At 34.8% G+C, this 19,199-nt stretch overlaps 1 protein-coding gene and 1 non-coding gene across 2 annotated transcripts; both read left to right on the top strand.

The window, feature by feature from the left end:
• The first annotated feature begins 6,745 nt into the window (after nt 1-6,745).
• On the top strand, nt 6,746-7,877 carry Smp_033040 (putative l-lactate dehydrogenase). The gene has a single exon (XM_018788712.1). The coding sequence runs from the start codon at nt 6,788-6,790 to the stop codon at nt 7,769-7,771; it is 984 nt and encodes a 327-aa protein (XP_018654227.1). The 5' UTR covers nt 6,746-6,787; the 3' UTR covers nt 7,772-7,877.
• Nucleotides 7,878-18,793: 10,916 nt separating this feature from the next.
• Nucleotides 18,794-18,865, top strand: Smp_tRNA_00969_Pseudo_CGA.1.1. The gene has a single exon. It is a non-coding gene (tRNA).
• Nucleotides 18,866-19,199: the final 334 nt, after the last annotated feature.

The raw sequence follows: 19,199 nt of genomic DNA on the forward strand, positions 1-19,199 counted from the left end.
TAAGCATTACGCATCCGGTAAAAATCTCAAGCAGCAGATAATAATTATAAGGCACTGAAATACAGCAATCCTAAATTTTGTTTAATGGCACTATTGAACTCTAAACATAGACTAATTTGAAAAAAACGGTTGAGATGTTCCTAAACAATATAACGTAGATTATCGGAGATTAAACAACATAAGCGTTAGATTTTTCACTTACCAGATTCTTCTTTCCGTTCGAGACTTAATAACCGAATTACTAAAATAGCAAAAAGATATCTGATAAACTGAAGCTTCTGTTCCACTTTTAGTTGGCAGAAAGCTATGTGTGCAATCAATAAGATTCACGCAAATAAACAGTAAGGTTGCTAATGTGTTTGTGTGCTTCCCAGTGTGAATATTAGTGAATACCTGCGCACAAACATAAACACAACGAATGCATCAACTTTTTAATGAATCAGTCCAATCAGGAACCTAAAAGAGGAAGAAAATAGGATATTTTCCAAAAATATTTGAACATATGCTGTCTGGACTTGCGGTCTGCCCTGCTGGGGCAATAATCAAAGTAATGAAGCACACTACCCTTTATAGGTATTTCGACCATGCCCAGTTCTTATTTAGACGTTTTCAACAATTAGTTTTTGTTGAGGAAGGGGAATGCAGCATAAAAGTTAGTTTAAATGGAAAAATATTCACTTGGAGACAACATGTTATGAAAAATTAGTTTGTTTTTAGGTAGGTAATACATTTTTCTTTCATACAATACTTGTGAAATGTTAGGAAAGGTAGTGTCCTAAATAATTTTTGACAGGATATGAATAGTTTATCGATTACAAGCACCTTAAATCACTATGAATATGCTGATTATTAAAGTGGGCAGATTCCTAATATTTATTTTAGTAAGTGTGCATCCACATATTAGTTTGGTTCTGCTTGCATTTTCATCATACCAGTCTACGAATATACTTATTTAATATCATAAAATTCAACTGGACCTGAATAAATAAATCCAAACATATTTTCAAATGAGTCACTACTGCATAGTTTTAATTTAAAGTAAATAAATTTTTATTCCTTGGACCACTAGTAAATTATATATTATGTCCGACGTACATACACCGTTTCTCCAAATTGAAGATAACACAGTCAAATGAATTCACTTAAATTATCTAGGTATTGAGTGTTCCTGAATAGTTAATTGAGAGTGCTTGTTCAGGTAGCCAGTTCGTTACCTTTGATATTTTGATCAAATATCCTCCATCAACCTGTGTTTCGGATGGTAGTATTATTTGATCATAACGAAATGCAATTGATACAACAATATGACTAAATTGCAAACTATGACATTTAGAAATAATAAAGTCAATGTTCTCTTCGATCTGCATTCTGAGTAACAGTGGTACCAGAAAAATGACCCAGTAAACACATTGTTTGTCCACTATTAAAAGGTTTTACAAACTACGTATAAATGTTAAACTCCTTTGAAACGTGTATATAGTACAGATACCCTTTGTATATGTAAACCACAGTACATCAGCAAAGGATTAAGGAAATAGATAAATGATGTAAAAAGTCACAGTTTAGTTTAATTAGAATGTTAATACTTCAGCACAGTAATTTTTATCTGTAGACTCGTAGCTATTGGTAAAGATTTCACTCATAATCAAGACAAGCGATCGGAAAATTACGAAATTAACTGTTATGAGAAAAAACATACACAATAATCCATGTCACAATCCTTTTCAGTGCATTGTATTAAGTTTAAACTTCGTAATACTCTGTGAATTTAAAAATATGAATTTGTTGGTTGAATGAAAACTGATCGGCCTCTGATCGAAATTGTTGTATTATTTGTACTTAACTGGATTTACTTAACAAAGTATATAACAGTCAAAGATTGGATACTGTATCAATACCATTAAGAAAAATACTGAACATTTTTGTAGAGTTCGAAAAAGACAATACGAATTAAGATTATAAAAGTCATTCAGAAAGAAATCAAAATTAACCTAACTGACAAATGATGAATTCAGTACTTAAGGTGGGAGATAAGTAGTGGGAAACTCAGTAATGTTGGCAGACAGAATTGGGACACTATAACAGGGGAATAAGTTATTTATCAAATATCATCATATACCATTACTGGAATTTCATTATATATGTGAAATTTTTTTAAAAGTAACTGAATAAATCATTGAGGCAATAATAAATAATAAATCAGTACACATATATCCCAATTTTTCGATTTCTTATGTCTACAATAATAAGTATTGAATTTACTTTCATTAATTGTTAGTAGAGAACTGAAACGAACAATTACTATTTATCAGAAGGGGGTTTTTGTGGAGATTTTAGTAATTTTTTATATAGTTGAAATCATGAGTCAATTGAAGCTACACCACCATGGAAAACCTGGAAACACTGGACGGCTGTTCCGTCGTATTGTGGGACTCTTCAACAGTGCGCGTCCACGATCCCGCCTCGCGAGATCCGAACCCAGGACCTATCAGTCTCGCGCCAGAGCACTTAACCGATAGACCACTGAGCCGGCAGGTATCCAACGGTGTTCATATCTAACTTCAACCAATCCACGAAGTTGAGCAACCATTCACCAGTGTCTTCAGTGAGTTGATATCTCCCAACAGACGTGGTTGAACTACACTGGTCACTGCTTCTCACTAGAACTCCAGGAAATACCTCATGGAGCCAGTCACTAGTGAGCATATGATGTCTTACTAATAAAAGTAATATATCTGATTGTATAAATAACATGTGTGGATGCGCACTGCTGAGGAGTCCCACAATAGGACGAAACGGCCGTCCAGTGCTTCCAGGTTTTCCATGGTGGTCTAGCTTCAATTGACTCATCATTTCAACTATATAAAAAATTATTTGTGTTAGAGAACAATAAATTCTTGTAGATAAATGTTGATAGTCAATAAATTTAGTAGTATATACTCCGTAAGAAAATAGATGTTAGTCTATTATTTGTAATTTTTATACTCCATTACACAAATTTGTAACTAAACATATTAGTCAGTTAACTAGAGATAACAAACGTACACTTTATTCATATGTCTTTTCTAGAACAATACGGATAATAGTTCCGCAATTCATAATTCAATTCATACGAATTCATCAATCATCAGCATTGATATAACTATAACTTTAATACTAAACAAAAGTATAAGATAAAGAATTCTACATTCTATACATAATTTGGAAACAATGATATTGATGCATGGAAGAACCTGTTCTATGTTCGATTTCGATCAGCTTCGTGAATAAATTATCGTTGTTCAACCGAATGAGGTTTCTTTCAATTGGCTTACTACAAATAACAAACCGAACTGTAAACAATGCAACAAATTCAGATTCATAATTCATTCTTGCTATAAATCATTCACAGTTCACTACATCAGAACTTTCGCAACTTTCACAATCAACAACTTCTTAGTTAATTTTCATTTTCTAGTTTATTGTCTGTGTTTAAAAAACAGGATTTCTCTATGCGTGTTTTGGTCCTCTTATTTAAAATCTTTTGACAACAGTGGATAAGAAGTATTAGGATATTTTGATATTGTAAGGCGTTTCAGATCAGTATGCAACATGCGACATGGTACACTGCCCAGAGAGTTCAGTGTGGGACAAGCATTAATATCAAGAGATTTCCACGGAGTAAAGCTAACCTAGAAGATTGGAACAATAATCGACAGAAAAGGAAAAGTCATTTATGAAACAAAAGTCGGAGAAAAGATATGTGTGCGACATCCAAACCAACTACGACTGACCAGACAAGAGTGGAAGGCTGGAAGTGATTTAAAGCCGGATACACTGCAAAACATATTAAGTGAATCGCGTTATGCAACTAAAAATAACTCACGTAACAAGAGAAAGTGTACAACACCGCCAAGGCAGTCGCAGAGCATCCAACGAAATCTTAATCGAATAAGAATAAATGCTTATGATCTTTGTTATCCCTAATACTTCAAAAAATGGAAGTGTTATATCCGAAGAAAATCAAATTATGAGTAACTTCCGAGAACTGTTTATAAGCTGTTAGAATATATATATCTTTTATCATAAGCTTTCAATTGACCTATTGGCTATTATTATATGATTTACTATTAGTAAGTTATTCCCAATCTATTAGTTATAACCTCTCACTCACAGCCACTTTTTGGCTTCATCCTGTATATTCGTTATTTTTTATTTCATGGCATGTTCGGTCTGGTTCGCTTGTATATAAACTACGTATGTCTGAAATACATTATTCATACAATGGAAACTGAGATTGCTCTCTGGACTCAACGGGCATGGTTAGGCGAGAAGTATCAGTAAGGATTTAGAGTTGAAACAAGGCTGCTAGTGTTGTTCTGACGTGCCATTAGTTTAGCGCAAGAATAAGGTCATATAAGTCAGTATTCGGATTGACGATTTTGTCACAAGATAACTAACAGGGCAAAAGTCATAACAGTAAATATTGACCGGAAAGAGATATAAAAAAAGAAAAATTATATGTTCTTGTAATTTGAGGATTCTTCCAAATACAAACAAATCACGAGATGATATTTTGTAACTGTTAACAATAAACTGGAAAAAGAATGTTTGAAAGATCAAAAGAATATTTCCATTTTTTCATCATACTACTTAATCATGACAAGCAGCAACGTCTATTTCGTAATCACCATTTAGTCTACAATTCGAAAAGCGGTTCTCATAAACATTTTGAGGACCGTGAGCGTAGGAACTTTTCCATCGTCCCATTGTACTTAAGAGTTTATGTCCTGTTTAATTCTAGAAAGAAATCAATCTTATGCGGCGGAAGTGCGGAGGACGAAATGTTTAACTCTCAAAAAGCCCTTTTTAAAAACAATTTTTATTCATTTGTCGGTATATCTTATTAAAAAATTGAATACCTCCACGATGAAACAATTATTCATTTCCCCCTAGTTACATAACTTAGTAATGTTTTGATAAAATATCAAGGAAATACTTTCGTTCAATAATTGTAAATCGAGAATTTATTATCAGTAAATATATGACCGATCCCGTTTGTTATTTATTGTAAAAACAAGATTCTTAACTATGGGTGTGAGTTTATAAGCGCCATTATGAAGTCCCAGAAGGATAGACATTAAAACTGGCTGATCTGAAGTATATACATTCCAAGGTTGTCATCGATAATGCGTTTTGTTGTGACTTTAGCATAGATAGTTATTTTTGTTAACACGTATACAAAATAGGTTCTCTTTGGACCATTTTCTGTTCAACTTGAAAACCTATAATAATACCTCATCAGTATTTCCAGATATTTGTTTTCTCTTGATCTAAAATATCTTATGTCTGAATGATTGCAGGTATGTATGACTGGTATATTATTACTACATCCCCCAATATTATAAGTTGGGTGTACATTGGTTTAGTGGTCATATCTCCCTCAGCAACTGATGGAAATAACTGGCTTACGAAAACCACAAAAACTAAAGTTTAATGGTCAATTTACTCCAGGCCTATGTAACACTGTTTCTGCCCATTGTTGGTCAAACTCCATTATATATATATATATATATATATATATATATATATATATATAATGTGGTAATACGAAGCCTATAATTGTATTTAGCAGGTTTGTACTGGAGATGGACATGTGTTGTTCATTTGAAATCTACTTTTGCTCTCTGAGCTGGATGATTTGGTCGTAGAGCTTTCACTGTTCACCTGAATAACATCATCAGCACAAACTTCAGGTAGAAATGAAGTGTCCGAATTTCTCCACATGTAACTCTAAGCGTGTGCAGTCGACCTCGGTCTTGATTGACATTTAAAGATCAATCAAACTCCAATACCAATCCATCCTGGTCGTGAAATACAACATACACGTATTTTCTTCTTTACTTTCGCACCAAACTCGAGAGACTCTAAATCCATTTATGGAAAAATATCAGTAATCTATCATTGTTGCCTATCTTTGAAGATTATGTATTCTCCAAACAATTCCTTACAGACCTTATACAGAAAGGATTGAAGCTGCACAGTTATTTAGATACATTTTATATTCTATTGTCTGGGTACTCAGTCATGATCATAAAGATATTTATCTCCTGAACTCTACATAATATGTAACATTTAGTATTTTATGGTTTTGACGTAATCACTTAAATATGTATATTAGTCGGGTGTAACACAATAACCATGTAAATTTTTTGTGTTGTCTCGTAACATCCATTTATATATCAACAGCTTGCTAAAATTAGTTCTGTTTGTCTTTTTTACTCTCGTGATAATCACAGTTATGACAAACAATCAAGCTGATATGAACTGATATGAAACTTTTAATAGTGGACAAACAATGTGTTTACTGGATCATTTTTATGATACCACTGTTACTCATAATGCAGATCCACGAGAACATTCACTTTTTTATTTCTAAGTGTCAGAGTTTGCACTTTAGTCATATTGTTGTACCAATTGCATTTTGTTGTCACATATCTTTAATATTCGCGAATAAAGTACGTTTTGTCTGTCTGTCTATCTTTTAGCTAGTTTTGTCAGTAATAACAGAAATGAAATAAGACATATGTATCTGATATGTTATGTATGTTCTGCATTCGACGAACGACCTAGATGCTGAAAATCAATTATAATCAGTTATTGGCCAATTCTGTCATTTTAACCTAAATCGAGACATTATTTAAGCAGTTGATTCTTTTCATGGCAAAAATAGCTTACGAGGTGTACGTGTGTATAGCAAATATTCTTCCGAAACTGCTTCCAGTCTGCTTTTATTCCTGGTCTCACCATGACCTCGGTATTTTTGCCTGCTGCTTCTAATGAGATTGAGTATAAGAATCTCAGCAAAATATCAGTTGTTGGTTGTGGAGCCGTTGGAACATCGATTGCATTTTCTCTACTGGATATAACTGGTGAGATTGCTCTGATTGATATCAATGAAAGTAAAGTAAGGGGTGAAGTCATGGATTTGATGCAAGGTCAGCTGTTCTCCGGATATTGTAAAATTACTGGTGGTTCAGACTTTGAATTGACGACAAATTCAGATATCGTCGTAGTTACAGCATGTGTGACTAATAAAAACGAAAAGCCTGAACAAAAACTAGTAAAAAATGTCAAACTTTATCAGGAAATAATCCCCAAGCTTGTTTACCATAGCCCTCAATGTGTTTTGTTGATTGTCACAAATCCAGTTGATATAATGACACATGTAGCCGCCAAACTTAGTGGTTTTCCGAAACATCGAGTTTTTGGTACTGGGACAATTTTGGACTCAGCAAGATTCTGTTATCTTCTTGGTCAGAAATTTAGTGTGGATGCCTCATCAGTTCATGGTTATATAATTGGAGAACTTGGGGAAAATAGCATACCTTTATGGAGTACCGTGAATATTGCTGGTGCACGTCTAGTCACAAAAAATCCACAGATTGGAAGCTCAAGTGATCCTGAAAATTACAAATTGATTTATGAATCAGCAATCAAAAGTACAGAAGAACTTAATCGATTAAAAGGCTGTAATTCATGGTCGATTGGACTTGCTTGCTGCGCCATATGTGATGCTATAATATACAATCTTCATACCATTTATCCTATCTCAGTATGTGTTAGAGATGTGAATGGGATTCAAGAAGACGCTTTTCTAAGTTTCCCTTCTTTGATCAACTCTAAAGGAATAAGTCATATAATACCACAACAGTTAACTCCTGATGAAGAAAGAAAAATAAAACAATGTGTTCAAGAGCAAATAAATATTGTGAAACACCTAGGCATATGAAGCTTCACTGTAATGGACATTTTCAGTTTTCGCTGAGTGAATTTTATTATTTATCCGTGAGTTTTTGGCATTTTGATAAACCAGTTTTAATACACTAGTACAATGGAAATACTTTAAATGAACTGTCTTTCGTTTGGGTGTGTTTGTGTTAATGAAAGATAGTGAATAGCATAATCAGAACCTGTCTCAATTAACCAGACGTCTGGTAGCTATTGTCCTGTTATGGTTACAACTAATAATCACTAGTGATGGTTTTAATCTTATACAAGAAGATGTATTCTAGAAGTATGTTTCATAAAAAATGGGTGTTCATGTGGTAATTTAAGCACAACTTTACTATGAAAACGGACCCATATGGTGTAGGTTTTATTAGAGACAAGTTTAGTATATGGGACTTCCATAGCATATTACAATCACAGACAATTCTTGTTGAGCGCTAGATTTATTAAATATGTACATGTAAAATGCCAATTAGTGTGGGAGGATTTCGAAATAGATTGTTGCTAAAAATATTTCAAGAAGAATGATTATTCTAACCTGGATTATTCTAACCTTCATGCATTCAGTTATCCTGTAAATAATGAACAAAGTTCAGATTTTGTTTATCAATAAGTATTGTTTGAATCTTCAGTTATTTTGGATAACTAAACTCATTTGCGTAGACACGTTCTTAGATTTTACGAAATTGTTGGACTAATTCCCATGAATTTTATAGGTTGCTAGATGAAAACTTATATGAATAGCTTACAGATAAAGTATTACATTGCCATCTAAATTCTCTATGGATGACTAAAGACTTAGTTAGGGAATAAATTATTCCAATTGCAGACGTTGAATTTTGCATACTAAATTTCATCTTTAAAACAATGTTCAAAACAATTCAAATTGAAGATACGTAACAGATTTATTTCTATTCAAACAGTTTTCTCTGAAAAATAGACTTATGTGGAGTTCGAGTAGAAAAAAATCGACCTATCTTCAGTCAAATTAGTTAGTACACAATAAAGAGAAGAATATATTTTTGAAAAAAAGAACTATGTCAAAGGCTTACATATAGACTTTAATAATCTACAGTTTAATAATTAATCAAAGATTTAAAGTACATTTTGCTAATCAGCTCACGTTAATCCATCTCATTTTGAAGATATTTGAAAATATGAGCATATAACTGGTTAATTTTTATCACAAGGGGTTTTTGTGAAGATTTTAGTAATTTTATATAGTTAAGATCATGATTCAATTGAAGCTAGACCACCATGGAAAACCTGGAAGCTCTAGACGGCCGTTTCGTCCTATTGTGGATAGAGACAGGTATCTACCTCAGTACAATAGAAGGTCATTTAATAAAACTAATTAATTTGTGTTCTCTTATTTCAGTATCTTCAGCATGTAAGACACAATTTTCACTTAATGTTTTGAAGGGTACATAAATATCCTGAAAACCATTGTGTTATGTTATCCTATCTGATTGCGTCAGTCTATGTTTCCTAACGCTTTCTCAACTATTTATGCCTAGAAAAAAGATCAAGAGTGCTTAGAGAGTTCACAATAAGTGTGAGCGTTATTGTAGCTCTCATTATGTATCATTATACATTATATGATTTGTTTGGTCATTACGCAACTTGCTATTTATCTGAAGTCGTTCGACCTATAATATTGTTTATCAGTGTTATTACTAATAGAATCTATGTCACAAATTCAAGTAGAATTCACTGGTGACTAATGTGCTTTAATAAAAGTTTAGTTATGTTAATTCTTAAGAGCCGTGTTCCGTCTTACTTTTTTCAATCTGACTTACTGTTTTATACCATCAGCTTCTTATGAGAATTGATTGAAGAGTTTTAACGGAATATCATGCTTTAATCGCACTTTTAATTAGGTCTATCAGGGACGTTCTGCCAGAAGATATTGATATTGTGTCTGTGTTAAATTTCATTTATATTCGTGATGATGAATGACCAATGATTTTGTTGCATATTTCCTCTTATAAAACTAAAACTGTTCTATGTTGTTCATATGCTTACAGGGTTTTTGGCAATTAGTTAGATTTGAAGATACAAATGGGTTTAGTAAGAGTTTACACTACAACTATCAGCTTGTAGACCGAATCCTATCAAAAGTAATCAGTATAAATCAGTTTGATTTTTTATTTCACTTCAAGAAAATGAAATGGTAGTTGAAGTAAATGTTTCACCACGAATTCTGGATCATAGCTTATTTGCTTTACAGTGTTAAATCTATGTGATACAAAGCAATTGATGTGACTTTTCTTTAAGAATTGTCTACATTTCATCAGGATTACTCCTTTGGTTCCAATGACTACATTTTAAATGGTAGAAAGCAATTTAAAAAATACAATAAATGCCACCGTCATCACCTAAAAACAGAAAGCTAATACTTCAGTCAGATCCTCATCAGGCTTAACTCTAATACATAGTAATATGAGCAGATGAAAAATATTAAACCAATAAAGTCACTTTATGAATCAAGGATAACAATCAGATAGACTACCTAACTCAACATACCAAATAAAAATATTGATTGATTAGTATAATACTTTTCATATATCCATACAAATACTACTGTATACTAGAGTAAAGCCTGATGAAGACTTAATTGAAAACAATATTTTTTGCACAGATAAATTGATTTATCTCACAGCATAAGAGTTTTTAATATTTTATAATTCAGACCAAGAAAGTTCGATTGACCAGGGGAATAATTTAATATGAGAATTTGAATAGACAACTGGTATATCTCTTTCCCTTGTAATTGAACCGAGATTCGGACAACCACGTCCACTTTTCGTCAGTTAGACATACTATTATGAGTGTAAAACGAGTAAGTGATATGGGGATGAACTTTGTGTACGTATCCATACATCGTATACATAAACACGCAAATAGGAATTATTTCTAATCCTTCCAAGGTCATGTAACGTTATGTTTTCAAGAATTCATAGTTACATAGTTTCAAACAAGTAGATCTTCAAAATGAAAAACAGGGTGGATAGAAAGTCAGCAATAAATAATGGGACTAATATCTTATTTGATGAACTAAGTAATCTACTTTCCTATATCTTTGTATCAAGACACAACTTTAAAACTAAGCTAGCAAAATAGTCAACTGCTAACACACACAAAAAGAAGAATTTTTAACGAGGTAAAGTAACGAAATCTGATGGTTCGCGGTAGAAACAAACTATAGTATACCTATGTCTATGTAATTTGAAATACTTTTCATTTATCAGGCTTAAAATATTTACACCTCTAATCGTAAATAACTCACAACCACCAATCCACCTTTAGTTTACATATTACCCTCTATATTTGTTTTACTATTTTATTTGTAAGTTAGCCACTAGTAGAGAATTCGCAAATTACAATCAAATCGACTAGTGCTTTTCACCTTGTGAATTCATAAATGATTGATGGTATGCTGACATACCATTACAGGACAGCAGAACACCCGCAACCTTCTGATTTGCTAATAAACAAAGAAGTCGCTTTCAGTAGTACGAGACTGACATAAGATTCTGAGCTAAAAGCAGATAACTCAGGTATCATACATTGATTATATTCATTGGGTATGTTACAAATGAGATATTTATTCACGTAGTGGTATACAAGTCATATCTACCAAACGAAGATACTTTTAGTAAGTTTTTATCCCTAGTTCCAATCGCTCTTATTAACCTGATGTCTTATTACTAAGTCGTTGATACATCACAGTACATTAGGTATTAGAGTTCGTTAGTATACACAGTATTCATAGTAATGGATATCAACAGATCTCTTCAATTTGACACGAAGCTTATATTCAATTAGAAATTTGGCATTTTGTTTACTTGGGAGACGTTTTCGCGGTCTAATAATGACTAAATCGTTCTTTGTTGATTTGGTTTTTCCAGTGTCTTCAAAGTTCTTTTAGCCTTCATTTTACTATAGTATTTTGGAATAATCAAAGTAATCATAACTAACAATTCGTCTTGTTAATACATTAAAACACTTGTTAAAACCAGACACAGAAAAATACTTAAATTTGCAGTTACATGAAAAGCACCCATTGAGTTATGAAAAGTGGAAAATGGTTTTGAGAAAAAAACTAAAATTATTCTGAAGTGAACTTATTTAGCTTATAAATCGGTATCAAGATATCCAACTATTTACTGTTTAACGGAGGATTACAACCAGCTTTAGGTTGGTCCAAATTGTTTACATTATTTTACATCCAAATGGGCCAGTGGAAGACATTTGTACAAATACGTGTGTTGATCCAGTAAATTTAGTAAACATTAATATCGACAGTTTAGTTATTTAGTATAACTGAACATATATCAATCAATCCCAAGTTGTGAAACCTCCGACTTATACGAATAACCTATTTGATCTATAGACTTACGATAAAACGAATTTATTTCATTAAACCATTAACTGAGTGGTAGTATCTCTTAACCTAAGGAAACGACACATACTGTTAAAATAATTATAAACCTCATGTCCATCGATCGAATGAAGAAAAGCAACAATCTAGAAAAAAATGTAATGATATTTAAATAAGCCAGATTATAAATTAGGGGAGAAAGATAACTCAAAAATAATCAGGAGATGGACATAAGGCGATACTTTATTTTGCATATTGTTGTATGTTGGTCTAATTGTACTCAAATACAGGCTAAAAATTATGGTTTTTCACTATCCCTTCCGATTCTTATGACAGTACAGCATTCAATAAATGGAATGAAAGATTTCGGGTAACATAATAATCAAAGATTTAAGTGGATTTGTCTATCGGCATGCCCTGATCAATTGATGTGTATTTGAACAACAGACAGATTCTATTATTAACATTTAGTTTTCTCAAAGATTTCAATTCCGAATAACTCTTCAAGTTCGTAGCAATAATTGGCAATAAAACAGAAGTTCTTGATAAACTTTTGGATGGTTTATAAACATTGTTTCAGCGAAAACAAATTTAGAGCTTAAGGTAAAAAGCTCAATTGAATGAAGTTGTTTTGTGTCCCTGATCTCATGAACTATGTTGTTTGGTAAAACGGTGACTATCAATGCTGAATCTACTTCAAAATAACTCATTTCTAAACCACTTTTGGCTGAGTGGATGGAAAGTAGTAACAAAAAAAATTTACCCACAAAAGATATCTGAATAATTTATACTACTTACAAGTAACTAAACCTGATAGATATAAATACTTCAACTTTCCGTTTAATGTTACGGTCATAGCAAATTTTTATTATTTACTCACTACTTTTCAGGGATTCCACAACTAATCACTAATCCCTCGGTTGCTGTTAAAAATACTCTTAAATCAGAAAGAATTAGTCCAGTTTTAAAAATCGGTAACTATACTAAGTACAGAAAGCATTATTAGAATAAGGAAAACGAATGTAAATTACAGTACACTAAAATCAATTAATATTATCAAGGTAGATTCAAAGTCCTGTTTGCATTAACCAAACTAATGAGTCAAATGAAAAGCTCGTGAGTGAAAAATCGATAAGTAATGACTACTAACTGAAGTTCAAAAGCCTATAGAAAGGTCACATATGCCTCCGACCAGGATTCTCCAATCAACTCTGTCATAGGATATCCCTCCCAGATGTTTTCAAGTGCTACTCATTCCTTTGGTGTCTGACTCCAATCCCTGTGGAAATTTATTCTTTGGTCTGCCACGTCTCCCTTTCCCTTTGGAATTACAGGTCAGGGCTTGCTCATGATGCAGTTTGATTATTTCGTCAATGTATATTCTATCCACCTCCAGCATCCTTTATTGATTTCTTCTTCAACTGGAAGTTGCTTTTTCTCTCCCATAGTGAGTTATTGCTGATGGTATCCAACCAACAGATATTGAGTGTCTCACGCAGACAATTCTTTATAAGTACTTGTTTACTGTGATGATGGTCGTGGTCGTTTTCTGAGTTTCAGATCCGTACAATAGAAATGTCTTGACGTTCTCACTGTAGATTCTGACATTCATGTTGTCTGACAGTTGTTTGGAGTTCCATATGTTCTTCGACTGTAGGAATGTTTCCTTTGCTTTAGCAATTTATGCCTTTACATCTTTATTAGATTCTCTTTGTTTATCGACGATGCTGTCCATGTACGTAAAACTTTCCACCTCTTCCTGAGCTTCTCCATCAAGTTTGAGTTCCCTGGTGCTCATTGTATTGTATTATAGGATCACACATTTTCCCTTATATATATTGAGACCTACTGCCGCTATACTGGCTGTCTTCACCTGGATTTGTTGATGTGTATGGGATAGGAGAGCTAGGTCATCTGAGAAGTCCAGATCTTCTAGCTGTATCCATGCTGTCCTTTATATTCTGTGCTTCCCCTGAGGTGTGTAGGTCTTCATAATCCAGTCGACTATCAGAAGAGAGAGGGATAGAGTAAGAAGCTTTGTCTGACACTGATCTCCACTTGGCATGTATCTGTCAGTTGCTCTCTTCATGCACCACTTTTCAGTGTAGTCATTGATATGAAATCCGTATGATGTTGAAGATCTTTTCAGATACACCATAGTGTCGAGTTTCTGTAAGGTTCTCCTATCTAGTCTGTCAAACGCTTTCGCACGGTCAACGAAGATGATTTGTAGTGACAAATTCCATCCAAATGATTGTTCAACAATGATCGGTAGTGTCACGATTTGGTCTGCGTTTATGCGATCCTTACGGAATCTAGAATGTCAACCAAGAAGTTGAGCTTCTACTGAAGGAAGGTCTATAGGTGCTGCTTCGATGTCTGGTTGGTCTAGTGGAGTGTTCTCTTCAGATCTTCAAAGTTCTCTATCCACCTGTTCTGCTGTTCGTGAGTCTCAGTGACTCGCTTGTCTTCTTCAAGTGTACGTCACTGAATTAACTAACTGCTATTATTACAGATGGACCAAAACCAGCTTTTTACTACATAAAGAGAGATGTCATTTGCTATGTACCCAACAGTAGACATAAAAAAAACAACGCTGATTTTACATAGTTCACTAGTAAATGCACACATACGTATACCTTCTTGTTGATCGTTTAAAGGATGCACAGTACTTACAGGTCCCTGCCCTCAATTAATTTTTTGGCACTGTATTAGTATTCTAAGATTGAACCCTAAGTTTACTAAAGCATCTCTCTGCAGCTGAATGATCTGGAATATGACGACCAACACTCTTAGGAATTTTATTCGATGTCAATTTCAAGATAAAAATAGAATGAATAAATTGAGCGACACTGCCCAAATCTTCTTCTGGTTTAGAAATGATTGTGTTATTTACTGTTAGTTATTTCTGATGGGTTCTGAAGACATTAATGACTTCACAAGAATAAAGCTTTCTGATGTATAATTCACAAAAAGCCCAGTCTAACTGATATAGTTTTTAGCGAGATAATAGCTGCCATTGAAATCCCATCACCTTGACACTTAGATACCAGATATAACTGTATTAGTACGTGGCTATATTGATCTAGAACTTAGCTGAACTGTATGACTGAGAACGAGAACATACTGTTTTAATGACACTAAGAATATGTTTAATTAAATTAGAAAATGACAAGGAAGTTAAAAGGATAATGATACTTGTACAAAAATACTACTAGTTATTTTTACAGAATTCATAAGCGGTGTCCTCCCACTGGTGGATTGGATAGCAGTGAATTGGAAGCATAAACTAGATCTTTCTCCAGCTAACAAGATTACATAATTACCATACCAGACGGAATTTATCAACTCCATATCGACTAAATTGGAATGACGATCACTGAGAACTATAATAATTTAACTGGATACTTAGAAGAGAGCACAAAAAAGTCACCAGGCACAGCGACCAGCAAGTGTAAGATTTATGCTCATTGTTGTATTTTCGGACAGTTGGAATAGGCTGATATGCATCAATAAGTTGGAAAAAATTATGTACCGCACGTCCTGGGAAATTCCAAAAGAAGTTACAAAATATTTCTAAGGCATTTTGTAAACACGCCAAATGTACGGTAACAGTTTTCGGGCAGTTGTAAGCTTCCATAGGACCTAGTTCGGTTTGATGTTTTGGTGCCAAGGTTGGTGGAGTCGATTGACGTCAACCGATTTACAGTGGTGAATTAATTGGACGGTGAAACGCAAGATATGCTTGACGTACAGAGAAGGGTAACCTAAATATACAAAAGGAGTATTGTACACACTCGCGATCCGTCAGAGACGTGGTAGCGTAGAGAGTTCAGTAAGGTGATAGGTTTATTTGAATTTAAGATAATTTACGCAATCAGAATTTACATTCAATTGGTTGCTATACCCAAGAATGTATACCATTAACGAGTGTCCAACCGATTTTTTTCATTTATTTGAAGTGTGACCGAGCAACAATCTCTCACGAAAACACAATTGTTGATCCGAAGACCACAAATGGACAAACATCAGAATATAGGGCTACCAAACAGGACAAACACAATACAAACCCCATGAAACGTATTTAAACACATAAATATTGGTCCAAGGAGAACCAGATACATATGCGCCACACAAATCTCATTTGATTTGTGTGAGACCTGTGATACTGCCCGGGCGCCCAAACCGAAGCAAGTGTTTTTCTTAGGGAGCCACACCCGGAGCCTTTGACCTAAACGTCTGATCCACAAGGCAGTGGAGCATCGTAAGGAGATGCAGTCCCATGGTAGCCGGTGACCAACGATTGATTCATACGCCATTTGTTCCCTCAGGATACTGGGGCCCATGTGCATCATTGGTTTGGAATCAGGGTTTTCCAACTCCCCTAGGTGGACTTTCCGTGTCCACCAATCCGGTTAAAGCGCCGGACATTCGCTTTTTGTCCTCTCAATTTCGTAAACAACACCCCCGCCACGAGAAGGCAATGAGTAGGACTTCCTTGGCAGGGGCTATATACGCGTAGCCATGTGAGAGAATTGCGAGAGAGAGAGAGCGGACTCTCCCCACTCTCGACCGTACCAGGGCATTTGGGGGCACCATGAAACGTAAAAATTCAATGAATCTAGCACTTCGGTTACCAGTATAATTTCAGTCTGTTTAAGTCCGGGATTCTTTGGATTCGTACAGCCAAAATAAGCGTTCGAATCTATTCAGAGCTACGATAATTAATGAACGAGCTGAATCGAAGTCGTTTCTTAAGCGATTAATTCTGGACTTCGATTGAGTCCGGGAGTGCATATACACAGTGGGAAAGAATTAAGCCCAAGTCGGATTTTAAGTAATTATAGTGACTCTGAAACACGCACACAGGATCCCAGTGTGGTCATTTAATTGACCTCATCTAGCAAAAACAGGGAACTGACGACACACCCTCCGTGTACTCGGTGACTCGATGGCCCATGTGCTGTTCGACTAAAAGGCTCCATAAGAACTCGGAAGGATAGGGACACACGTAGTTGCCTTTTCGTCGTTTCTGCCTGTGCTCCCACTAACTGTAACCCGGATGAAGTGAAAGATGAATTTTACAGGAAGCTCTCTGAACTACTTCATAAAGCTAAACGCTCAGACATAGTACTCGTAGCAGGTGACTTTAATGCCCAAGTAGGTAGCTTAAACCAAGCAGACATTTAGATGGGTGTTCATTTTTAGCAAGCACTAATTTTGAGCATAAGGGGAGATATTGTCTAGTATGGTGACCCTTGGCACCAAACCAACAATGAACTCAAATAGACCATGGTGCCATCAGTCGTCGTTAGAAAGGCTCGATAGGAGACTGTCGCTCGTACATGTATGAAATCTGATCATGCTTTAATACGAGCACGCATTTGATTGCGTCTCACTTGACGCAGAAAAGTCACATTAAGAAGACCTATCGGAGTTGAACTCAACGATGAGAAAGTCAAAGGTAAACTTCAGGAACAACTGAAGTTACATTTAGGCAATTTCGAAAACGAGGCTGACCTAGATGTTGCTTGGAAAGATTTACGAACAGTTGTGGAAACGGCAGCAGTGATTTGAAACAAAGAGTCATGAAAGACCAGCAGATATCTGCGACATCTATTGCACTGACAGATTCTCGTAAACTCTTCCCACCAGGCTCTGAACACGATGAAGAACAAAAAGTAATCAGATCTAGGTCAACCAAAAGTCTAAGGAACGATCGTGAGCAGTGGTGGGCAACGAAAGCAAAAGAGATGGAAAAGGTAGCGGCTGTACGTAACACCAGACAGCTTTTCAGACTAATAAAATAAAGTGGAATTAAGAATTCAAGTGTGAGACAATATCGAAAAAAGACGACAATCTTATCTGCTCTCAGTCCTGACTTTTAGAACGATGGGTGAAATACTTCAAAAAGCAGTTCAGTTGGCCTTCAGCTACTCTACAACTAACCACCATTCCCAAACAGTCTGAATCGAACATTGAAGTAGGTCTCCCAACTCTAGTTGAAGTTCAGAAGGCTATAGCTAATCTGAAAGCTCGTTTGGCTTTTGCCAACTTGAATCTATGCATATATTCGCCTGATCCTACGTTGTGACTGACTATGACATTCTTTGTTTATAAACGAACAGGGTGTCAATGAACCACTTTTACGAGTGCTCGGCAATTCTATGAAAATCCTGAGGCACCACCTCAAAGTCTTTCATGTCCAGAAATTTTAGATCTGGTAACTTTTCTCGCATAGAAACTTTAAACAACTCAATACTCTTGTTGTATTCACTTTATTAACGAAGCTGTGATTTGCTTTTCCCCATCACATCATTTAGTACTTTGTAAAACTTATACATATTACCAACAGACACCCTATTAACAGTATCATTTACACATATAATTTCGACAATAAACGTTATCGTTTTTTTTAAAAAAGAACTATTTCTCAGTTATACTGATTCGACTTTAACATGAAGTGAAATAAGAACTGCCATGCTAGAAAAGCGCCGACTTTATTTAACAAGCAGCACTCCTTAAGTCTAAAATAGCTGCATCAATAAAGTTATAGATAAATCCCTGTAAATAAATTGGTGAATGGTTGCTCAACTTCGTGGATCAGTTGAAGTTAGACATTAACACCATTGGATGCCAGCTCAGTGGTCTATCGGTTAAGGGCTTCGGCTCGAGACTGGTAGGTCCTGGGTTCGAATCCCACGAGAGTGGGTTCGTGGATGCGCACTGCTGAGGAGTCCCATAATAGGACGAAACGGCCGTCCAGTGCTTCCAGGTTTTCGATGGTGGTCTAGCTTCAATTGACTCATGATTTCAACTTTTAAATTTTCAATGATTATTTCAGCATAAAGTTGTTTCGATAGTATAAAATATGTAGTCAAGATGGTAATCTTGTGAACTGCAAAAGTGTACTGTCTCTCTTAATCCATGAAGCTTATTTGATATGGAAGAACGGGTGCATACAATATATTGTATCGTGATATCAATGATTACTGAGGTGCTTAATATATACGTAACTATAATTAAAATGTTAGGGACCCATACG

This window comes from Schistosoma mansoni, chromosome W, assembly GCF_000237925.1.
Source record: "Schistosoma mansoni strain Puerto Rico chromosome W, complete genome".
NCBI classification, from domain to species: Eukaryota; Metazoa; Platyhelminthes; class Trematoda; order Strigeidida; family Schistosomatidae; genus Schistosoma; species Schistosoma mansoni.

Excerpts from the sequence above, each read along its gene's own strand:
- Smp_033040 (XM_018788712.1), top strand. The coding sequence starts at position 6,788 with ATGACCTCGGTATTTTTGCCTGCTGCTTCTAATGAGATTGAGTATAAG.